Raw genomic sequence first — 24,037 nt, forward strand, 5'->3', positions numbered from 1 at the left:
AAGGATTTTTCTCATGCGTATGCTCTTTTCCCTGCACCTTAGTGTGATCTTGGAAAATCAGAAACATTGAGAAAAATATTTAGTTTTTCGGTTAAAAGCTAACTTTGAGATTTTTTTTTAAAAAAATTCTAGTTTTTTGGCTAAAGCTAACTTTGAGCCGTAAGGTTCGTTTTTCTTTGCATATTCGTGTTGGGTTTTGTGTTTTGTGTTTTGTAGGGGAAAAGAGCCTTCCCAAGGCAAGCACGCAAATCGAGGCCCCCCCCCCTCTCTCTCTCTCTCTCTCTCTCTCTCAAATATTTTGTATAGATCAATTGGTTCAAAGACTTTTTAAGAGAGTAGAGGTTTTGGGTTCAAGTCTCCATTTTGTGGGGGCGGATTTTTTCATTCCCGCACATTCGCGCACTTTGCCGGCAACGTCAACAATTTTTTTTCAAAAAGCCATAACTTCTTCATCCGGAAGCCTTTTTCAGAGCCGTTTTTTTTAAAACCGCCTATTTTTTCGAGATCTATCCATTGGACCACTTACTTTCAACATCTTCAGCTTCAGTTTTTTTTCAAAAAATGGAAAGTCCATGCCAAGTCATTCTTGACAGCACTAACTACTTCCAATGGGTAGCCTACATGGGAGATTTACTTAGAAGTAAAGGTCTCTTCAGAATAGCCACAGACCAAGAGAAGAAACCCAAAGATGAAGACAAGGCCGAAAAATGGGAAAATAGACAAGATCAAGCACGTGGTTTGATAGGAATGTCTGTTTCTCCTGATCTTAGATTCCACATTGCAGAAATTGAAACTCCTCATGAAGCATTAGAAAAACTTGCTAAAGTTTTTGGGATTAAAAATGAAATTAGAGCCCATCAACTTGAGAATGAGTTGCTTACTTTGGATCCTAATAATTTTTCTTGCATTGAAGATTTCTTGTCCAAATTCAAGACCCTTAGATATCTCTTGGAAGGTGTTAAAGTTAAGAAAGAAGATGGTAACCTTATTTATTCCATCCTTACTAAGTTGGGACCAGCCTACTCTGTATTTGTTTCCACTTTCCATTCTACAAGGGAAGCTTTCATTTGTCAAGGCAAAGACTACAAACCCCCTTCCTTTGACTCCTTTTGTGATTCCTTAATAAGAGAACAAGAAAAACTCTTACACCTTGGTCTTCTTAATCTTGGAAACTCTTCCTCGAAAGCGTTAGCCGCCCAGCAGCAACCAAATTCAAAGAATCCTAAGAAGTCTTATCCTCAAAGGAATGGTCCTAAACCAACTCAGCCTCAAGATGAAAGATCATTTCAGCAAAATGACAAGACCAATAAAAACAAATGGAAGAGGACTGACAGACATTGTAACTTTTGTAATCGAGATGGCCACTTAGAATCTAAATGCTTTAAGAAGATGGAAGCCTTGGAAGCCGCAATGAAGAAACATAACATCCATCTGGAGCCTACTTCAACTTCAACTTCCGGAACGGCACTTTCTGCATGTCATCGTCAATCATCTCAGTCTGGTTATGCATTAAATGTATCTTCTTCTTCTTCTCATTCTCATGAGTGGCTCATTGATTCTGGAGCCTCTTGTCACATGGCCAAAAACCAAGCCATGTTTTCTTCTTTAAATGATTGTAACACCAAAAATATATATGTTGGTGATGATAGATCTCTTAATGTTGTAGGGACTGGAACTGTTCATCTAGACAATGGTCAGTTCAATGATGTATTATGTGTTCCAAACTTATCCTGCAACCTTCTATCTGTCTATCAGATAACTCATTCAGGTGAAGGTAAAATTGTTGAATTTTCACCTCATGATGTTGTAATCAAGGATCTAAAATATCCTAAACAGATTCTAGCTACTGGTCTTGCTGATGATTCCAAAAGGTTGTATAAGTTTCACAACTTTGGGTCATCCCATCTTCCCTCAGTGTTTGTTGCTCATAATGATGAAGTGAGCAAACTTTGGCATGAGCGGTTTGGTCACTTAAACTATCGCTCCCTTCAGCATCTATGTAAAGAAAATATGGTGACAGGTCTTCCTATGGTATCTTGCAAAGATGGTGTTTGTTCCGGATGTGTACTCGGAAAACATCATCGGGACAGTTTTGACAAACGTGCCTCTTGGCACGCCTCAGCCCCTTTACAGCTTGTGCACAGTGATTTATGTGGTCCTCTTCCTGTTGCTTCATTCTCTGGCTGCAAGTACTTCTTAACTTTCATTGATGATTTCTCTAGACGCACTTGGGTATACTTCTTAAAACTCAAGAGCGAAGTATTTAGCACTTTTTTGGCCTTCAAAGCATTTGTTGAAAAACAATCTGGACATCAAATTCTTAAGCTAAGAACTGATAATGGTGGAGAATATGTTAAAAACGCATTCATCAACTTTTGCACCGAAAATGGAATTCAAATGCAACATACTGTTCCATACACTCCACAACAAAATGGTGTAGCTGAAAGGAAAAATCGCACCTTAAAGGAAATGGCTAATTGTATGCTGCAATCTAAAGGACTCAGTCTTAGTTTTTGGGCCGAAGCAATTAATTGTGCAAATTATATAATCAATCGCACTCCTACCAAGGTTCTAGAGAATATCACTCCAGAAGAAGCTTGGAGTTCCATTAAACCAGATGTAAGTCACTTTCGTGTGTTTGGAAGTGAAGCATGGGCCCATATTCCAGATGAAAAGCATAAAGCTTTAGAACCTAAGAGTGAGAAATGTACTTTTGTTGGATATTCTGAAGATGTAAAAGGTTATAGACTTATTCCATTTAAGTCCAAAAATGTTATCATTAGAAGAGATGTAAAATTTGATGAAAATAAATCGGCCTGCGAGCCTAGTCCGGCGGATGTGCCACCTCTTCCTATCTCTTCTATCTTTGAAAACATTTCTTCTTCTGATGATGAAAGCGAGGATGATAATCCTCCCCCACCTTCTCAGGATCCTCAACTTCCAAGATGGGTCCGTGCTACTCGGGATGCAGCAGGTGATCTTGCCGGTGATCCTACAGATCAACGACGTACACGTTCTCAGTTTGAAAGAGCCTCTTCTTTACTGGCTCAAGCTCCAGTAAATCATGATCCTGACACTTTTGCAGAAGCTTCAGGCCATCCACATTGGGAAGCAGCTATGAATGAAGAATATCATTCATTGATGACAAATGATACATGGGATCTTGTTCCTCTACCAAAGGGACGCAAACTTGTTAGATGCAAATGGGTTTACAGAACCAAGTATGGACCAGATGGGAAAGTTGATAAACATAAGGCTCGTCTAGTTGCTAAGGGCTTTTCACAGGTTGAAGGCATTGACTACACTGAAACCTTCGCCCCTGTTGCCAAAATGAACTCTATCCGCCTTGTTCTTTCCCTTGCTGCCTCTTTAAAATGGGAAGTCCATCAGATGGATGTTAAATCTGCCTTCTTGCATGGGGACTTGCAGGAAGAAATCTATATGGAACAACCCATTGGCTTCATACAAACAGACTCCAGCCTTGTGTGTCGACTTAAGAAATCCCTTTATGGTCTCAAGCAAGCTCCTCGGGCTTGGTATGCCAAAATGGATAGCTTTCTTTTAGAATCTGGCTTTTCTAGGTGTCATTCTGACAATACTGTCTACACCAAGAAAGTGGGTGACTCTCTTATCATCCTTGTTCTTTATGTTGATGATCTTATCCTTACTGGCAGTGATCCCAACCTTATAAACCATGTGAAGTCTATCCTTAAAAAGAAATTTGAAATGACAGACTTAGGACACTTACACTATTTTCTCGGTCTTCAAGTCTTGCAATCCAAGGAAGGTATTTCCCTTTCCCAGTCCAAGTATGCTTGTGATATTCTTCGTCATTTTCACATGGAAGACTGTAAGCCAGCCCCTTCTCCCTTTCAGTCTGGAGTCAAACTTTCAGTCTCTTGTACTTCTCCTGAAGTTGATGCTACCTTATACCGTCAACTTGTAGGAAAACTCTTGTACTTAACCCATACTCGTCCTGATCTTTCCTTTGATGTTGGCCTTGTTGCTCGTTTTATGCAAAACCCCCGTGAAAGTCATTGGAAAGCAGCCAAAAGAATACTTCGTTATGTTCGAGGTACAGTACAGTTTGGGATTCATTACAGTGCCAAAGCAGCTCCTCTGTTAGTTGGTTTCACTGATTCTGATTGGGCTGGTGACCCTGATGATCGGAAGTCTACTGCCGGTTATGTCTTCACTCTTGGTTCAGGACCAATTACATGGGCTTGTAAGAAACAGGCTGCCATTTCTCTTTCGTCAGCAGAAGCAGAGTATCGTGGTGCCGTGGAAGCTAGTAAGGAAGCCTTGTGGCTTCGTCAGATCCTATCAGAGTTTGGCTTTGAGCAGCAGCATCCAACCACACTTTGGTGTGATAATCAAAGTGCCATTCAGCTATGCAAAGATCCAGTTCAGCATCAGCGCAGCAAACACATCGAACTACACATGCACTTCATCAGAAAGCTCATTCATGACCATGTTCTTGAAGTGCAATATTGTCCAACAGATGATCAGGTTGCAGACATCTTCACAAAGGCTCTCACAAAGGCGAAGTTCACTAAACTTCGATATATGCTTGGAGTTCAGGAAGTTGTCGCTAAGGGGGGATAGGCTCTAGTGCCTCCTTCCTTCTCCTATTGTGTCATATTTGTAAATCCTTCAATCCTATCCCAAGTTGTTCTTAAGGGGGGATGTTAGGATATTCCGACACATAGGATATAGTTAAGTTCAACTTGGTCTAGTTTAGAGTTAGGTATAGAGTTAGGTAAAGTGTGTTTCTTTACCGTTGTACATATTGTAACTTGCAATCCGACGGTCACGATATGTAGTGATCCGACGGTTCACTCTCACCTCGGTATTATCGACACTTGATCCGTGGCTTGACACCCGATTGGTCCATGAGTTCTATTTAAAGCGCATGGAGGGTCATTGTTCGGGTAATCCGTGCATGAGAGAAGCTTATGTAAATTTTCATTCTTTGATTAATAAATTGTCTGTACCCACGTTGGGACAGGCCGTGGACTGTTTCCCTCCTTGCACTCTGAGGGTTTTAACCACGTCAAAAATACTGGTGTATTGATTTGAGATCTGGTTGTGAGCGGTGTCTTTTTGGTATTCTTTCTGAGGAACTTACCCTGTAAATTCCTACAAAAACTAACTATATACATGAATATACAGATTTCAAAATCTACATTTTATATAATAGTTCTTACATGAGTCGAAATAATAACACGATAAAATACCCATGGATACTTGTTGATAATGTACCAACTTTCCTAGTATCTCCCATCTATAACTACTTCTCACCATCCACCAAAGCCTAGAAGGATATATAGAGAGAAAGAGGGGCCGTGAAGATTATATTGACCGTTCAAAACAGAAATTCTTGAACTTACAACCTTATACCATAAAGATTATATGGTATGAAAAAGGAAATGTATTAAAAGAAAACCCCAGGATTAGTATTAGCTTGAATATGCTATCTACAAAACTACGTATCTACATGAATACTAAGATCGGTTAGAATCTACATTTATATATTAGTTTTTACATGTGTAAGAAATAATAACAGACTAAAATACCCATTGGTACTTCTGGATAAAGTACCAACTACTATTCACCATCCACCAAAGCCCAGGAGATATATATAGATACATTTGATATATTAGTTCTTACATGTGTAAGAAATAATAACAGATTAAAATACCCATTGGTACTTCTGGATAAAGTACCAACTACTATTCACCATCCACCAAAGCCCAGCAGATATATATATATAGAGATGACACAAACATGTCAACTGTTCAAAACATAAATTCAACTTACAAGCTGAGGTATAATTAAGACCATCACAATTAGAAACAACTTCGATATCAGCATGCTTTGTTAGAAACAGGTATAATTCATTATCTATTTAGAAGCCGTCAAAAGTATATTTTCTGATGCTAAGTCATCTTACTAATAAATTTGACCACCCTGCCAGACGCATCTCAATATTCACGGACAAGCTCAATAATTTGCACAGGACAAATATTTCAGTATATATCACTTGAAAATAAACGAGTAATTCACATGGTCTTCCTCTCTTGCGTTTTTCAAAAGTAATTAGGAACAAATTGCTATTGTGGTTATTAACAGTACGATCCACAAGTAAGATCAATTGAGTATACATTCAGGATGCAAATATTTCATTAGGTACCACTCAGAAAGTTATTAGTGATTCACAAAAAACCTCCTGGCCTCTCTTAAAAGTGGGTGGGAACACAACACTAGTGTAGTTTTTGAATTTAGGCTTCTGTGATCCATAATTATGAATGTTACATCCTTCGGTATTAATCACATCAGAGTTTTTTGTCAACGCGTATCGAACCATCCAGTATAGTTTTTACTACACCTCAATGAAACTACCATCCTAATTGGATGCCATAAACTTCTGTTATGTATTACCAAAATTTATGAGATGATTGATCCATAAACACTTCCAGAAAACAGTCATCTAAAGGAACCTTTGCTTGAATATGGACCTGGAAACAAAGGCCAACAAAATCATCTCTTCTATACAAGAAGAATCACAAGAAACAAAGCATGTAAATGCCAAGCGCCTAATGCTAAATGGTTATATTCAAATTTACACAAAGGTGCTATCTCCAAATTCGCATATAACCAAATCTAAGAATAAATGTAGAATCCAGGTCAAAACTTACCCCCTTAATTCAGCATTCTCGCTACTCCGTAAATTGCTCAATCTCTCCATCGATAACCACAGTTTGGATTGCAACAAACAAAAAACAAAGCCATGCCTTCCTCTCCTCTAGCTGTAGCCTGCAGAAAGCAATTCAATTATGATTGACCTCCATAGTGAACATTTATTGAAAAATGAGGCAGAACCAAAACACAAATTACTTGAAATGAAATACGTGGGTGGATGGCAAAGGATAGGCAACACACAAAATAATCTAACAAAATAATCAAGGGATCTATTTATATCCTGCTTTTATAATTGAGTTTTTTGTGGATCAAGAAGTAGCGTTGTTCCATCTTTAGCCAAAATACACAATAGATGGTTTTAAGGACTTGTCAAGGGACGCTCTGAGTACCTGCTTAGCTGCCTTGAATACATATGCTCCAAGGTTATTATGATGATTATTTTTATTTTTAGTCAAAGCATGTTCTTCATGCTTGTAGGGTCATTTGAGTCAAAAGAAAATTTATTATAAGTCAAAGAGATGTAATTGAGTCGAAGTCCCATTTGGACATCTTGTAAAAAAACAGAATTTTGTATTGAGTCAAAAAGCCAATTTTGTCATCCACAAGTCAAGTCGGCTTAGAGAGGCACCTTTTCAACCTCCTAGACATCTATAAATAGAAGGCAGTTCGACCTCATTTGAACACTCACTTACACAAATTGAATTCTGTGCCAAGAAGAAGATGATAACCAGCCAAAGTAAAAGGAAAGAAAGGACAGTCAAAGGAGAGAGAAGACAAGCAGATTTGTGCCCTAATTTCTGTTCATGTGTGCAAGCTTTCTGAGGTAGTTTCTGTGGTATTGCAGGCCCAAAATTTCAGACGCCAAAATTTTAGGAGATGACAAAATTTCTGAGATTTGACCAGTGTTGACTTCTGTTGACTATGATTTGTTGAAGATGGAAAAAAGGATGGTTGACTTGGGTATTTGTGGCAGTCTTGGTCTTGGTCTCGGGTCCTTGATATCTCACTTTGATCTGAATCTATAAGAAGTGGGTTTTCGTGGGTTTTCCCCCTTGTGGGGTTTTTCCCTAGCTTGGAGCCTAATTTCTTGCATTCTTTGTCTCCTGTGATCTTCATGTTTTTGTACATTTTGGTAATTGCTTGACAAAGAGAAGATTAAATTAACTAAGAAGCCACCAAACATTCACAAATAATTATCAGAGATAAGAGAAATCTAACCTTAATTTTAAGCATCTTGATTTCTCAACATTGCTCAGTTTTTTCCTTGGTTTGGGCCCTGGGGTTTTCCTAGGATAAATTGTCTCTTGTGTTTCGCTGTTTCTTCATGATCCTGCTGTCTTTTTTGTTTTAATGTTGAGATTTTCTATGCGTAATTACTTAATGATGAATGTGATACAAGACAAATAATGAAGAAATCATTGGAAGTAATTATCTGTCTAGGTAATCATGAAATATCATTCTCGTATCAGAGGTTGGGTTATAGAGTAGCCATTAAAACCAAGTTTGAAGGAAGACTGAAGCCCTAACGCTGTTTAGAATACTTTCATCCAAATTCTAGGCCGAAGTCTGCCTCAGGTGGGCCGAGAGGCCTCAGGAATAAATCTTAGAAGGGCCGAGGAGCCTCAGGACTAGGCCGCAGGCCTAGTAGAATCCAAAAAAGGGCCTCAGTCCGAGCATCAAAGGCCAAGGAGCCTCAGAAAGTGGCCGAAGAAGTCTGAAGAATTAAGCCAAAAAGCCTCAGTCAACTGATTGCAGAAGGCTGAAAAAGCATCAGGATGTTACAGGAGGCCAAAAATGACCTCAAGATCAAGGAGAGGAAGCTTAGAAGCCTTTGACTCTTGATGCCTCAGAAGGCCAGCCAAGGTGGACATATGTTGCTAATGATTTTTGGAGATCTTGTTTTAATTACTAATCCATACCAATGTTTTAAAACTCCGACTCCGACTCGGCCGAAGGTCGACTCCGACTCCGACTCGGTATCGACTCGGCCGGCTCAATTTCAATGACTCGGCCATTGTAAAAAATACATTAAATATTTATTTTTTATAAAAACACATAATTTTAAAGATTTCCATTCATGTTTCCAAACACACTGACACAGCGTTAGAATATAGATAAAAGACAACATATGATCAAAGTAGGCTCATGAATATATCCATTATATCAAAATGGCACCCAGTGCATTGTCCAATACATACATGATGATGATATAGAGATCAAAACAAAAACACATAACCAAGGAGGCTAGAAATGGCCTCTACAACAAAAGTCTGTGACCAGTACTACTGGCTATTGCTAGAGTTGCCAACATCATCTAGCTCAGTGTTACTTGGGAGCGGGAGCGAAAGCGGGGAGCAGGAGCGACATTTTTAGAAGCTCCCGGTTTGGGAGCGAATCCCGGAGGAGTTCGACAACCAATGTCACTAACATCAAGGTACATAGAGGGATTGGTGCTCTTGATTAAATACGAGTTCCATACCCTAATACATGACAAAATTCAATGGAAACATTGCAATTCCCCAATCCTGAAAAACTGATAAGTCTGCTGGATTTTGAATAAAATCTAAAATTCTACTTTCTCCATATGAAATCCAATGAGGCCGGAACCATTCTCAAACATCCTGAGTCATTTCATGGTAATGTTAAAAATTTAAGTAAAAGGATGAAAGGCCGAGTTGACCCGGTTGGGCTATGACTCGGACCAACTCAGCCGAATCGGAGTCGAAACGGCCGGTTTTTAAAACAGTGATCCATACGTAGAAGGGTGATACGTTTGCTCCATATGCTGAAGATATTGATCATACATGCATCCATCTCAAGAAAACAAGAATTATTCAAAGTCTGATTGAAGAACAAATTCTGGACTCCAGAAAAGACCTTGGGCTGAATTGTGCAACAAAGAAATGGCAGTCAAGGGAATGCCGGTTTAGGACCTAGTTTGATTAGGAGCTATGGATCTTAAACATTCCTTTGAAATGCTATGAATAAACCAATGAGGCTAGTTGACTATGAAATACACTTGTACAGAAATTTGCAACCTGAAGAGTGATATGATTGCCTTGTATTACAAAAGCAGAATGCTATCTTGAAGATGATCATTGTCCTAATTAAAGAAGGATCAATCTTGAATAAAAGAAGTCTCTGTGTTAACATTCGAGGGCTGCCTGTAAGTCTACAACGAAAAGGAGGTAGGGTTCCTCATCGTTCAAGATAAAAAATTCTCTTGTAAAGATTGAGTCATTTTCAGACTTATGCCAAGACCAGTTGATTGAAATTTTGGATATTTCCTTTTATTGCATCATATGGCAAGATATGTGAATTGTTATTTCGAAGTTGCTAATGCCATTACAGTGTAAGGGCTCTTGTCAAGTATGTACTGATCTGTGACAGTATTGAAGCTATGACAATAACTAGAATTTTGAGGCAAAACCTGAGTTGATCTGTGTTAAATTTGGACAACTAGGTCCAAACTCCATGTTCTGATGCTCAGATTAAGAGGCTAATATTTTTGTTGGATTCCTCTTTCTGAGAGGTGTAAAATCCATATAAAAATAGTTTTAATCCAATGAGCAGAACTTATATTTTGAATTTATTATTCTTAATAAATTATATGTGCAAAGGTCAGCCAGTTTTGTAATGTAGGCTCACATGCCCAACAGATGTGTCACACACCCTCATTGATGGATATATATATACAGGAAAAGTTGGAGAGAATTAGATCACAACACAACTCACATCTTCCTCTCTCATCCTAAAAAGTACGAGCTACCTGGAGGACGAATTTCAGCCACACGTGGGAAGAACGAAGAGGATTTTTCTGCTGCTAGGGTTTCACAGAAGTTTGACCAGCGTTGACTTTGGTCAACGCTTGGTCCAAACAAGCTGAAAACTTGTGGGAGGTTCGATTTTTGAAGGCCATACTACCTGGCACAAAAATCGAGGTCAAAGGGTTGACCGTTTTGCTGCTGCGTTGACTTTTAGCTTGCTGCCCCTGCGTTGACTTTTCAGGACAGCGTTGACTTTTGTAAAACTGACTTGGGTTGACTCATCTACTGGTTGGAGGGTTGTTGTGACACATGCTGGGCTGGCTGACCAAAGGAGACTTTGCTGGTTGAAGCATCCTGTTGACCGCCGAAACAAACACATACATTTTTCTTGTTTCTGATTTGTCTTCTGTAAGATCTGCTTATATGTTCTATCTGCATTTTGCTTATCTACTTGTATGATTGCTGTGAGAAAAGTGAAATTGCTCTTAGCATAGAACATCTACAAAACTTTACATGGTATCAGAGCTGAGGTGAAGACAAACTCTATCTATAGCAATCATCATCGAAGGAAATGGATTCCTCTAAGCTTGAATTCAGGGAGAATGACAAGCTGACTGGAAGTGATGACTTCCATGCCTGGAAGATGTTATTAGATCTCAAATTAGAAGATCATGATCTCCTAGATCATGTGACAGGGAAGATTCAAGAACCTCCATCAAATGCCTCTGCTGCTGTTAAACACAAGTATAAGAAGGGAGAAATCAGAGCAAAACTGTTGATCAGGGAATCCATAAATAAGAGTCTGGTTGCCTACATATCTGAACTAGGCACATCCAAGGAGATGTATGACAAACTGATACTTATGTTCCGAGTAAACAATGTGAACCAAGTGCTATTCCTCAAGAACAAGTTGAAGAATATGAAGAAGGGCCGAGACGAGTCTATTCAAACTTTCTTTATGAAGTTGACCGAAACCAGGAACAATCTGCTAGCTATTGGGGAGACAATAGCTGATCGTGAGATGGTTCTCACCGCACTTGGAGGACTTCCATATGAATGGCAAGTATTCACAACTACCATTCTCAACAATAATACCATCCCTAACTTTGATGAGCTTCTGTCTAGATGTATGCAAGAAGAAACAAGGATGAAGGAATTTGATAATGAAAGAAATGCTGCCTATGTTGCTCATTCCCGAAAGAAGAACTCTGGTGGTTCCAAGGACAAAGGAAGGACTAAGACTCAAAAGAAGAAGGGTAAATGTTTCACCTGCCATAGGACTGGACACTATGCTAGAGAATGCCCCTTCCAGAAGAATTCTCCCGATAGTGACGACAACAACAACAACCGAAGGAATGGGAATCAAAGAAATGACAAATCCAAAGGAAAGAGGAAGGCTCACTTTGAAGGAAACCATCCACCTTCTAAAAGGACCAGAAATACCAGGTATGAGGAGTCTAATGTTGTTGATAAAAGAAATGAGTATATTCTAATATCTGCTCTCTCAGCTGCATCTCCGCCCGACACTATGGATGTTTGGCTAATCGATAGTGGTGCCTCAAGACACATCACCGGATTCAAGGAAGCACTTTCTGACATGGTTGAAAGGGATACTAATCTAGAAATTACCCTTGGGGATAATGCCACTTATCCTGTGAAAGGGACCGGGACTGTGACCCTCCACTTGTCTCAAGGACAAGTCCTCCATCTACAAGATGTACTCTATGTACCCAAATTGAAGAAGAACCTTGTGTCTGTATCTGCCATGGAAGACAAAGGATTCAATGTAACTTTCTCTGATGGAAAGGTACTCATGTGGAAGAAGAGCTTCAAGGAAGCTATCTCAATTGGTTTTAGAGTTGGTACACTCTACCAGGTTGGAGGGAGTCCGTTGGGAGCTATGACTTGTGATACTATCCGTCAAACCGAACTATGGCACCGAAGATTTGGACACCTTCATTACAAGGCTCTTCCCGAAGCAAGGAAGGTGGTGACAGGGATGCCTGATTTTGGAAATAATCATAAAGGTGTATGTAAGGGCTGTGCTGAAGGAAAACATACAAGGGGACCTTTCCCCTCAAGTGTCACAAAGACATCTGAGATATTGCAACTGGTCCATTCTGATCTTTCCGGTATGTTGCCTGTAACATCCCTGGGGGGATGTTCTTACTATATGACATTTACTGATGACTTCTCTCGCAAAACCTGGATATACTTCTTGAAGAAGAAGGATGAGGCTTTCCTGTGGTTCCGTACCTTCAAAGCCTTGGTGGAAAATATGACCGGAAAGAAGATCAAGATTTTGAGGACTGACAATGGCACTGAATATGAGTCAAATGAGTTCAAAGACTTTTGCAGAGAAGCTGGCATTAAGAGGGAGACTACCACTGCATATACTCCTGAGCAGAATGGTGTTGCTGAACGCAAGAATAGGACTATTGTGGAAGCTGCCCGTGCCATGCTATGTGACCAGGGTCTTCCAAAGTTTCTGTGGGGAGAAGCTGCAAATACTGCTGTGTACATTCAAAAACGATGCCCTCATTCCGCTTTGGACTCCAAAACTCCCGAAGAGGTTTTCTCTGGTAAGAAACCTGATGTCTCACATTTTAGAATTTTTGGATGTCCTGTCTATTTTCATGTGCCGAAAGAAAAGAGAAGTAAGCTGGATGCTACTGGGAAGAAAGGAATGTTTGTGGGCTACAGTGAGACTTCTAAGGCATATAGAGTCTATGTACCTGGTCAAAGGGAAGTAGAGATAAGCCATGATGTCACTTTTGACGAAGATGCTTCCCTGAAGAAAGTAGTAGATCTTCCTAGATCTGAAGAAAACCATGAAGAAAGACCTGGAAATCTGGAAGAACCCCAGGATGAGACTATGCCTGATGTTGAAGAGCCAATGGACCCTATTGATCCTTCCCCTTCTCTAGGAAAGAGGCCATCATGGCTCAGGGACACCCTCGAAGATGCTGAGGGTCATGCTGCCCCAAGGGGAACATTCCGAGAAAGCAAGAAGCCGTGTAGATACCAAGGGTATCTAGCTGCCATGAGTACTATTATACAATCTGAACCTGGATCTTTTGAAGAAGCCATCAAGCATCAAGTCTGGAAGGATGCTATGCATGAAGAATATGAGGCTATTATGAAGAATGATGTCTGGGATGTGGTCCCGAGACCGAAGGACAAATCTATTGTCACCGCTAAATGGCTCTACAAGATTAAACATGGATCTGATGGGAGTGCTGAAAAGTTTAAGGCAAGATTTGTTGCCCGTGGCTTCTCTCAAAAGGAAGGAATTGACTATGACGATATATTTGCACCTGTGGCTCGATATACCACCATCCGATCCATCATAGCCCTTGCTGCTACGCAAGGATGGAGTCTTCATCAGATGGATGTCAAGATTGCTTTTCTGCATGGTGCAATAAAGGAAGAGGTGTATGTAGAACAACCTCTGGGATTTGAAGTTCAAGATCGAGACACTTATGTCTGCAGGTTGAAGAAAGCCCTCTATGGGTTAAAGCAAGCACCCAGAGCTTGGTATGAGAGGATGGATAGTTACTTGATGAAGCTGGGCTTCACTCGAAGCAATGCTGATCCAAACCTTTACTTTAAGGTTGAGGAAGGAAAGCCTCTCATTCTAGTGCTGTATGTGGACGACCTCTTCCTGACAGGTGTGTAAGAGGGAGCTTGCTGCTGAGTTCGAGATGAAAGACCTAGGACTGATGCACTATTTCCTAGGCCTGGAGGTCTGGCAGAGACCTGGAGAGATTTTCCTTTCTCAAGGAAAGTATATTGTGAAGCTTCTGGAAAGATTTGGGATGGTGGACTGTAAGTCCGTGTCGACACCAATGGAACTCAACTTTAAGAAGTTGAGTGGCAGCGCTGCAGGGCCTATCTTGGCCAATCCTACTGAGTATCGTCAACTCATAGGAGCTTTGATGTTCTTAGTGAACACCCGTCCGGACATATGTTTTGCAGTGAATACTTTGAGTCAACAGATGGTTGAGCCTCATCATTTTCACTGGGTTGGTGCCAAGAATCTTTTGAGATATCTTCGGGGCACGATAAACCATGGGCTGAGATACACTGCCGGGAGTGTGATACTCCGGGGATATACTGATGCCGATTGGGCTGGCAGTGTGGTGGATCGTAAGAGCACATCTGGATGCTGTTTCAATCTTGGTTCTGCTTCGATCTCATGGATGAGCAGGAAGCAGAAGTCGGTGGCTTTGAGCACCGCGGAGGCCGAATACATTGCTGCTAGTATGGCCTGTTGTGAAGCAGTTTGGTTGAGGAAGCTCTTTAGTGAGCTGTTCCAACATGTGCTAGATACCACTGTAATACTCTGTGATAATCAGAGTGGGATTCGTATGACTGAGAATCCTGTGTTCCACGACCGATCCAAGCATATTGATACCAGGTACCACTTTATCCGGGATATGGTACAGCGAGGCGCCGTAAGGCTCGATCATATAGGAACTGATGAGCAGGTCGCGGATATTCTCACTAAGCCCCTGGGGAAGGTCAAGTTCCTAACCTTCCGTGAGAGTCTTGGTGTCGTGGAAAGACCCTATGATGTGGGTCCTGTTGGACGATGAGCTCTGGGAGCTCTGGGGGGCTTTGGGGATAGCTTCTCGGAGCTATAAGCACTCATAATGCTTCTGCCCCACCCTTGTGATTATTGAGCTGGTTCGCCACTCATTTAATCTGTGCCCCGTATGCATCCTACCCATTGAGTTCAGGGCTCATGGGAAGTACCTCTCATTTGGCCAATGAGGTGTGGAAAAGCTAGAGACTATTAGCAAAGACTGATGGACGCATCAGAGATTGCCGTACTCTCTATCTAGGATGGCATGGTCCAACCACTTGATCTGGGATCAAGATTTGTGAGGTCTGGGACCTCTGGACTGATTATGTCAGTCGGGGATTGATGTCTTTGTGACTGACCCACTTCTGTTCTGAAATAAAGAAGCCAGCAAAGCAAGTTTCGGCGGGATGACTCACGATGTTAATTGCACTAATAGATGGAGTTCTCCCTAGTTGAGAGGGAGTGGTAAATTTGGACAACTAGGTCCAAACTCCATGTTCTGATGCTCAGATTAAGAGGCTAATATTTTTGTTGGATTCCTCTTTCTGAGAGGTGTAAAATCCATATAAAAATAGTTTTAATCCGATGAGCAGAACTTATATTTTGAATTTATTATTCTTAATAAATTATATGTGCAAAGGTCAGCCAGTTTTGTAATGTAGGCTCACATGCCCAACAGATGTGTCACACACCCTCATTGACGGATATATATATACAGGAAAAGTTGTAGAGAATTAGATCACAACACAACTCACATCTTCCTCTCTCATCCTAAAATGTACGAGCTACCTGGAGGACGAATTTCAGCCACACGTGGGAAGGACGAAGAGGATTTTTCTGCTGCTAGGGTTTCGCAGAAGTTTGACCAGCGTTGACTTTGGTCAACGCTTGGTCCAAACAAGCTGAAAACTTGTGGGAGGTTCGATTTTTGAAGGCCATACTACCTGGCACAAAAATCGAGGTCAAAGGGTTGACCGTTTTGCTGCTGCGTTGACTTTTAGCTTGCTGCCCTTGCGTTGACTTTTCAAGACAGCGTTGACTTTTGTAAAACTGACTTGGGTTGACTCATCTACTGTTGGAGGGTTGTTGTGACACATGCTGGGCTGGCTGACCAAAGGAGACTTTGCTGGTTGAAGCATCCTGTTGACCGCCGAAACAAACACATACATTTTTCTTGTTTCTGATTTGTCTTCTGTAAGATCTGCTTATATGTTCTATCTGCATTTTGCTTATCTACTTGTATGATTGTTGTGAGAAAATGAAATTGCTCTTAGCATAGAACATCTACAAAACTTTACAATCTGTGTAGATTGTGCTTGTTGCTTACAAAGGTTCATTGTTGGAGCTACTAAGAGAATCAGTTTATTAGCTGAGTTTAGTTCATATTAATGCCATTGCATATAGCAAGAATGTTAGTTGTAGAAGTATGCTGCCTAAGTTAAGAGTACAAGTGTTGCCATGATGGCCAGAAAGAGAATCTCTTATAGCAGGAGTATGATGACTGATTTAGTAATAAAGAAGCAAGAGGACAGCCTGGTACAAGGTTGAAATTCCTAATAAATCCTAGCTCATGCAAGGAAAGCAAGATGATGAGGATGATGAGTTTGCAAATGGATTTCATTTCTGCAAGAAAGCAAGGATCAAGAGGGAGCAGTCAATCCCCTACAATCCTCAAAGATAAATACTTTCACATCTTTCCTTGATTATTATTATTAATTTAATCCTGGTTAGTCTCTTGTCTTTATTTCCTTTGTTGGGTTATAATCGTTTCTTCCTTGACCTCCTAGTGAGGGTTGTAGGTACATCGTGACAACCCGCCAAGGCTCTGGCAGCAGTTGGAAGCATTTGGAAGAATGAAGCAAAGTATGTGGCAAGGCAACTCTCTCAGAAGTGATTCGTGTTCATGAGGTAGAAATTGTATCAATATCTAGAAGTTCAGAGGGAGCAAACAGGCCCGCAAGTTTGAAGGATCTCATAGTACCAAGATTTGTGGAAAGAGAGCAATGACTTCAAGATGGATTCACATGATCAAGCATTTGTTGGCAACATAGAGAAGTGCAAAGCGAAGATTCTCCCATGAAGAGGGAGAGGGTGTTGAGAAGACATTGGCTCCAATTGCAATTTAGCAAGTTGAGAAGTAGGGAGCTTCAGGATTGCTTGAGCAGGTACAATCATGATGATAAATGCACCTAATACAAAACGAGCAGTGAGGCTCCTGTGTATTTCTATGGTCGAGCTATTTGTTGACATTCTCATTGTCCCTGAATGATGCTGGACAAGCTTGAAGTAATTGAGAGTGTTTCCCTTGAAGGGAGTGTTGATGTTGTAGCATCAAGGGGCAGATAATCTCCCTTAGGTCTTGGACTGGGAAAACATGTAATATGGTTGGGGATATTGGCCCAGTTAGAATCAAGGCCTCTGAATGCTCCCCCATTCAGTTAGTTTTTTCCATATTGCTATAGGGTTTGGCTAGTGGGTTGAGAGTCTTATAGCATTGGGCAAGTATTTTTACCATTCAATTAGATGTGACGAAATGTGGGAATGGTAATCGGCCCTGAGTTTCACCATGGGTCAGCTGGGGTTCCTAACAAGACTCCAAGTGATGACTTGGTAGATTGGTGACCCAAGGGTTTCACCATGGGTCAAGTGGGGTTCCTGACAAGACTCCAAGAGATGATTTGGAGACGGGTGACCTTAGGACTAGTGTATAGCTAGTCCAACAGAAGTGATTCGTCTTCATGAGGTAGAAATTGTATCAATATCTAGAAGGGCTCCTAGTTCAGAGGGAGCAAACAGGTCCACAAGTTTGAAGGATCTCATAGTACCAAGATTTGTGGAAAGAAGGCAATGACTTTCTCGACGACATAGAAAAGTGCAAAGAAAAGATTCTCCCATGAAGAGGGAGAGGGCGTTGAGAAGACATTGGCTCCAATTGCAGTTTGGCAAGTTGAAAAGCAGGGTAACTTCAAGATTGCTTGATCAGGTACAATCATGATGATAAATGCACCTGATACAAAAGGAGCAGTGAGGCTCCTATGTATTTCTATTGTCGAGCTATTTGTTGATATTCTCACTGTCCTTGAATGATGTTGGACAAGCTTGAAGTAATTGAGAGTGTTTCCCTTGAAGTGAGTGTTGATGTTGTAGCATCAAGGGGCGGATAATCTCCCTTAGGTCTTGGACCGGGAAACCATGTAATATGGTTGGGAAGATTGGCTGGGAAACCATGTAATATGAATGCTCCCCCGATCAGTTAGTTTTGACCATATTGCCATAGGGTTTGGCTAGTGGGTTGAGTGAGTGTCCTATAGCATTGGGCAAGTATTTTTACCATTCAATTAGATGTGATGAAATGTGGGAATGGTAATCGGGCCCGAGTTTCACCATGGGTCAGGTGGGGTTCCTAACAAGACTCCAAGTGATGACTTGGTAGATTGGTGACCCAAGGGTTTCATCATGGGTCAAGTGGGGTTCCTAACAAGATTCCAAGTGATGACTTGGTAGATTGGGTCAGGTGGCGTTCGTGACAAGACTCCAAGAGATGATTTGGAGACAGGTGACCTTAGTACTAGTGGATAGCTAGTTCCTCTATTTGATGATGATGCAGGGATACTTTGCACATGGTTCTTGCATAGAACATGAGGTGGATTCATCAACATAGTTGAGCTCATTCAACCTTTTCTTGGGATAGAGAAATTTTTATTCAACAAGAGAACATTTGGAAAAGTCGTTATGAATACCTCCCTAGCTAAGAGGGAGCGTTGAATTTTGTAGTTATGGTCAATCTTCATAATCAAGTTTTATCCCTCCAAATATACAAGAAATGATAAATATATATGTGGATTCCAAGTCGGCTTCAAAAGAACAAAAATTTAAATTTTAAATTTTTGAATTTTTGAATTTTTGCCTCCAAATGTAAGGTCGGCTTCAAGTCAGCCCTGGTGAAGGGACACATCCATTTGGCTCATTCAACATCTACATATTGGCATTTGTCCTCTCCATATGGGCATCAATTCAGATCACTTCCAAGTACTGTTCACACGTGGAGGTTTGAGGATGAAAAGGACAAAATCTGAGACAAAATAAAGGACGAAATCTGAGGAAGAATAGAAGAACGAAATCTGAGGCAAACCAAATTCCTCTGAGGCAAACCTAATTCTCTTAGGCAGACCAAAACTTCTAACTGCACAACGGACCGATTTTTCGAGGTTATTCATAAGCAGTTTGACCTAGGTTTAATTACTGGTTAGTTTTACTTGACTTCACTGGGAAATTTAGATTGTATTCCTTGTTGAATTGGATAAATTTCTCTAAAGAAAAGGTTGTTTGGCTTTTCCCCTGGTTTGGGGTTTTCCTAGGATAATTTTTCTCTCTTATGTTTGGCTGTCTCTTCATGATTTTCCTGACTTTAATGTTTTATTGTTGAGATTTTCTGTGTAATCACTTAATGATGAATGTGATACAAGACAAATAATGAAGAAATCATTGGAAGTAATTATTAGTCTAGGAAATCAACACCAATTGTATATGATTATTGTTTAGTGGCTTGGGACAGACCTTTTAAGTACTTCTAGTTAGTTGTAGCCATTTTCTGAGCTATTAAACTAGGTTTATCTAGCACCTCAACATAGTCCTAACGTATTATTGTTTTTAATGAAGAGTTTCTTGGCTCCTGATGAATGAAAAACATTTTATTCATACAAATGCTTCTCCTTCATGCTCGGTGAAAAATCACGTTCTTCTAGTGTTGAACTGGAAGAGATGTATCTATGCTCAAAATCCCTTATCCCTTTACGCACAATGAAAGGCATGTTCTTCTAGTGTTGATTATGTTCTTCAAGTTGATTATGTTTTGTTGAATAGGCTCCTTGATTCGGTAAATGCTTGAAACATCGACCCCTGATCAGTTAATATCCCATGGAACATGCTATTGATGTGCACGGTTTCAATCTTCATGCTGGCTTCGAACTCAGAAATTAATTTGTACATCCTTTAAATATAATCAGTAATTATAATTTATTTATTTATTAGGTTTATATTGCATAACTGCCACTACTGCTTTGCGCACTATCAAATCGATACCACTTCACCTTCCTCTCCTTTCATATACAATTAACCTTTTATTAAAGACTTCTGTGAAAAGCAATTGGCACATAAAAATGAAGCAATAACTTAGCCACACAAATACACCATTAGGGCTAGCTTGATTATATTAACCCTAGTTAAGATAGAAGCAGGAGGACAGTATTAGTGCGGAACAAAATCCCCGCCGTCGAATATGCCACTGTATGCGAAGCAATAGCAACTTTATCCTGCCAAATACACCACTAGAGCTAGTTCCATTATGTTAACGCTGGCTAAGCCAGAAGCAAGACAAGGACAGTATTAATATGGAACAAAATTCCCGTCGTGGATATGCCATTGTAGTAGTGAGACATGCAATTAGAAAACTATGATGAAAAGACAATGGATGTTTTAACATCAACCTAGTGGCTGAAACCCATGACAAACAGATATTCAATCTCTTCGAATTTAGATAGCAACCCAACGAAATATGACTAGAAGATCGGCTACTTGATGTTTTTGTAACATGCAATATCTCTGAGCTCTTCGAATAAAAGGGCTAAGAAAGAAGATATGTGCTAAACAGGCTGACCTGGAAGAATACAGCCTCCCCGTGATTGCACACAACACATCGCACGGTTTTAGTGCGTGGAAGTGTGGGATCTGAAGCCACGTCCTGTAAAATCTGTGTGCGCTCACCTGCCGCGTGATGAATCTCATTTCTGTACACACAATTGTTTTCTGCAATCTCCTGCACAAAATTCCACAAAGGTGTGAGTCTTTTATTCCACCAAAACTCAAATCCCTAAATCCGCGTTTCGCCCCTACTGGACTAGCCCATGCGGGGCGAATTTGGGGGAATAGATAACCCACCCACAGCATCTCGAATGAGATCTTTCTAGAATGTCGTAAGCTGGGTAAATTGCATAATAACACTTCAAACAGGGGAAGAGGCAATAAAAAAAAAATCAATGCCAACATTTCATTTAATGTCAAACCTCTAAAGTCTGGGTAAGCCACACCATAGCCTAAGGTAAAAGCTTGTCTTATAACTGACCTGATGATCGCAGTTTCGGCAGGCATACAGGAGAATCTTGTTTTCTCTGTCTTCCTTTGGATACAATATGTTATTGCTACACAAATACAGTCAGAGGCTGTAAATATAAACAAAAAATACTTCGGCCCATTGCTACATTTCAGCATACTGATCCCAGCTACTGCATGCATTATATGTCTCGTTTAAACAAAATTGAAGAAATATGAGAGTGAACGAGTCAAGTGGGTACCATTCTCTGCAAAACTTCATGGTACTCATGTTTGCTGCTTGTGGATACCTGTGAAAACCTCCGCAACGTTTTTAAGATAGCTTGGTATTCTTACTTGCGTGCGTTGCCGTGCTGAAATGGTGAGTACTGTGGAAACTCGCGTGGGCTGCCGGGCTGCCGGGCTGCCGTATGAAATGGTGAGTACTGTGGAAACTCAAAGTAGATAGTAGATATTTGTACGCCTATCAAAGTAAGTAGGTTACAATTTGTATGGTAAATAATAAGATGTTGTAATGTAATGTTAACGTTTACATTAAGTTAAATTCTATAAAAATAAATAATAAATTTAAAAAATAACAAAATAATAATAATTTAAAAAAATAAAAAGTATTTATTTACGTGGAATATAGTTTTATTTAAAAGGGAAAATTAAATCTGTTTAGATTCATTTTAATTATGGATTTATAATATTTATTTGGAATATAGCTTATTTAAAAAGGGAAATTAAATTAGCCTAGATCCATCTTAATTACTTATTTATCAAGGGTCAAAAGGGATCAAATCTCTTTGTATGCAAACTTTTTTTAGAGAGAAGAGATTTGATGCAAACCTCTTTTAGAGGGAAGAGATTTGATCCCTTTGGGCACTTGATATATTCGGAATTAGAATGGATCTAAACTTGTAAGAAGCCAACCAGTTATCTAATTTGTAATTGGTTAATTTGGAAGCAACAAACACATTATATTATTAAAATACTTAGCAGAAAATGCAATAAAATTACCCACAAAAATTATTTTAGCTGAAATAAAGATGAAATTACCCATAAAATTTATTTGATCTAAAATGACCATGAAATTACCCAAAATTTCCCCAAATCAAGGTTAATGGAATTTAAGGGTCAGGAAAAAGGGTGAGAATATATGATTTTGATAGTTTTTGTTTAAAATTATAAGCAAACAAAATAAATTTAAATAAAAAATTGAGTACAACGATAGAAGTTATAAAAAGTGGGTAAAATGAAAGAAGTTATAAAAAGTGGGTAAAATGAAGGAAGTTATCCATAACACATTAAAATTTATTTATTTTAGTGAAAATGGTGATGAAATTATCTAAATTTTTCTCAAATCATACTTAACAAGATTAATAGTTGCAAAGGAGCATAATATCTTCCTTTACTACTAATTAATTGATTAAGGTCGTGCAGGGTCTGCGTTTTTATCATTATTTGATATTTGCATATTATCTTCCCCACCCCCAATGTTGATACAATGTGTGGTGTGCGAAAGTGTGGAGGAAGAAAGCTTGCACTTCCGCACACTGTATCAATTTAAGTTTTATCGTTAATCTCCATAACGTTGATACATTGTGCAGAGTGCATAGGTGCCACTCTAGTCGCTCCTTAAGAGAAATTATTGCCATAGACCATTAAATTTCAATAATAATATTTTTTAAGCTTGTAGGGTGCAGAAGAAGTGATGTTGAAATAGGAGGTTGCATTTCATAACCAATGATTTTAAACCTACACACAAAAAAATTGTGCAATACCTTATTTGAGGTCTAGTGGATGAGAATGTGGGTGTTTTTCAAATGTTAAATTTGGATTTAAATTTGGTGAATTTAAAAACATTTAACAATGTATGTCTTGATACAAAAGGAACTACTTAGATTTAGATTCGATTGAAGCATTGATACAAAAGGAACAATTTAGAATATATCGCTCTAGCACTCAATTTAAAAGCTACATAATACCAAGAGAAAGAAGGTATCAGTCATCCAAAGTTGGTATGACCTGATGATGCATATAGCCTATCTCCAGTTTGGAGAGTGGAGGATGTTCATAATAGAAACTGAATTTGATCAAACTCAGAATTTAACATCACACTTAGCAACAATTGATTTACAAATTACTGAAATCGTTCAAACTGAATCAGATATTGGAGAATCTTCTGATAGAAATCTCGTTTCTGAACCAGATATTGATGAACCTGAGTCTAATCTTTATGAGCCTGAAATTCGTACACCTGCTACAACACATATTTTGGATCCTCCACTTTCACTGCGTGTAAAACTTATCATTATTAATAGTCTTCCTCTTGGTCTTATTTCCATTGAAGAACTTGTTTCAAATGAAGAGGAAGAACCTCTAGTTTCTACCAGTGAACCTGCAGATATCTCAAAACTTTTGTTTTGATCTCTTCACCCTAACCCTTGGTATTTTACACCCTTGAACTTTTTAAGGCAAGGGATTTCGCGTTACACGACTCCTTATTCTACCATACCCGGTTTTGACTGGTGCATAATGATTCCTAGAAGTGTCGTGAAAAATACACCCGTGTATTCCACTTCTCCATAGTCCACATTATATGGTGGTCTTTTACCACCTGGATATCACTCTCTCGCAAGAGCTTATTCGGGAGCTTCTTCCTCGAACCCATCTTCAAACATGTCAACTGGTGTAATTAACCCTACCAATGAAGGTTTGGCATCTGAACAAGCCATTAATATGATTTCTGGTAATGTTGGTAATCCACAAGCTAACCCACCAGATGGTTATTATCCCCCGGGGGGGCAACCATCATATCCTCCACCTAGAGTACAACCTTTTGGTGGACCTTACTCCTATAGTTGGGGTGCAACCCCCCACTGGAAAC

At 39.7% G+C, this 24,037-nt stretch overlaps 1 protein-coding gene across 2 annotated transcripts; it reads right to left on the bottom strand.

The window, feature by feature from the left end:
• Positions 1–6,099: 6,099 nt before the first annotated feature.
• Positions 6,100–21,596, bottom strand: LOC149232133 (DNA-directed RNA polymerases II, IV and V subunit 9A). 2 transcript variants are annotated; one of them, XM_089379367.1, is made up of 5 exons: positions 21,408–21,596; positions 21,179–21,254; positions 20,714–20,872; positions 6,699–6,809; positions 6,100–6,518 (listed from the first exon to the last, which is right to left on the bottom strand). In XM_089379367.1, the coding sequence occupies exons 1-4, from the start codon at positions 21,434–21,436 to the stop codon at positions 6,720–6,722; spliced, it is 354 nt and encodes a 117-aa protein (XP_089235493.1). In that variant the 5' UTR covers positions 21,437–21,596; the 3' UTR covers positions 6,100–6,518; positions 6,699–6,719. The 2 variants fall into 2 exon arrangements, with proteins under 2 accessions (XP_089235493.1, XP_089235494.1); XM_089379368.1 differs by having other exon boundaries at positions 6,699–6,816; positions 21,408–21,593.
• Between the last annotated feature and the right edge of the window lie 2,441 nt (positions 21,597–24,037).

Source organism: Pinus tabuliformis, chromosome J, assembly GCF_031772625.1.
Source record: "Pinus tabuliformis cultivar Carrire ecotype Pingquan chromosome J, CPIR1, whole genome shotgun sequence".
NCBI lineage: Eukaryota > Viridiplantae > Streptophyta > Pinopsida > Pinales > Pinaceae > Pinus > Pinus tabuliformis.

Bases quoted from the DNA above. Each gene is read 5' to 3' on its own strand.
- LOC149232133 (XM_089379367.1), bottom strand. From the start codon at position 21,436: ATGAGTACCATGAAGTTTTGCAGAGAATG. The intron at 20,873-21,178 runs GTCAGTTATAAG...AATTTTGTGCAG, and splicing joins GCCGAAACTGCGATCATCAG to GAGATTGCAGAAAACAATTG. The intron at 6,810-20,713 runs GTCAGCCTGTTT...TGCAGGCTACAG, and splicing joins GGGAGGCTGTATTCTTCCAG to CTAGAGGAGAGGAAGGCATG.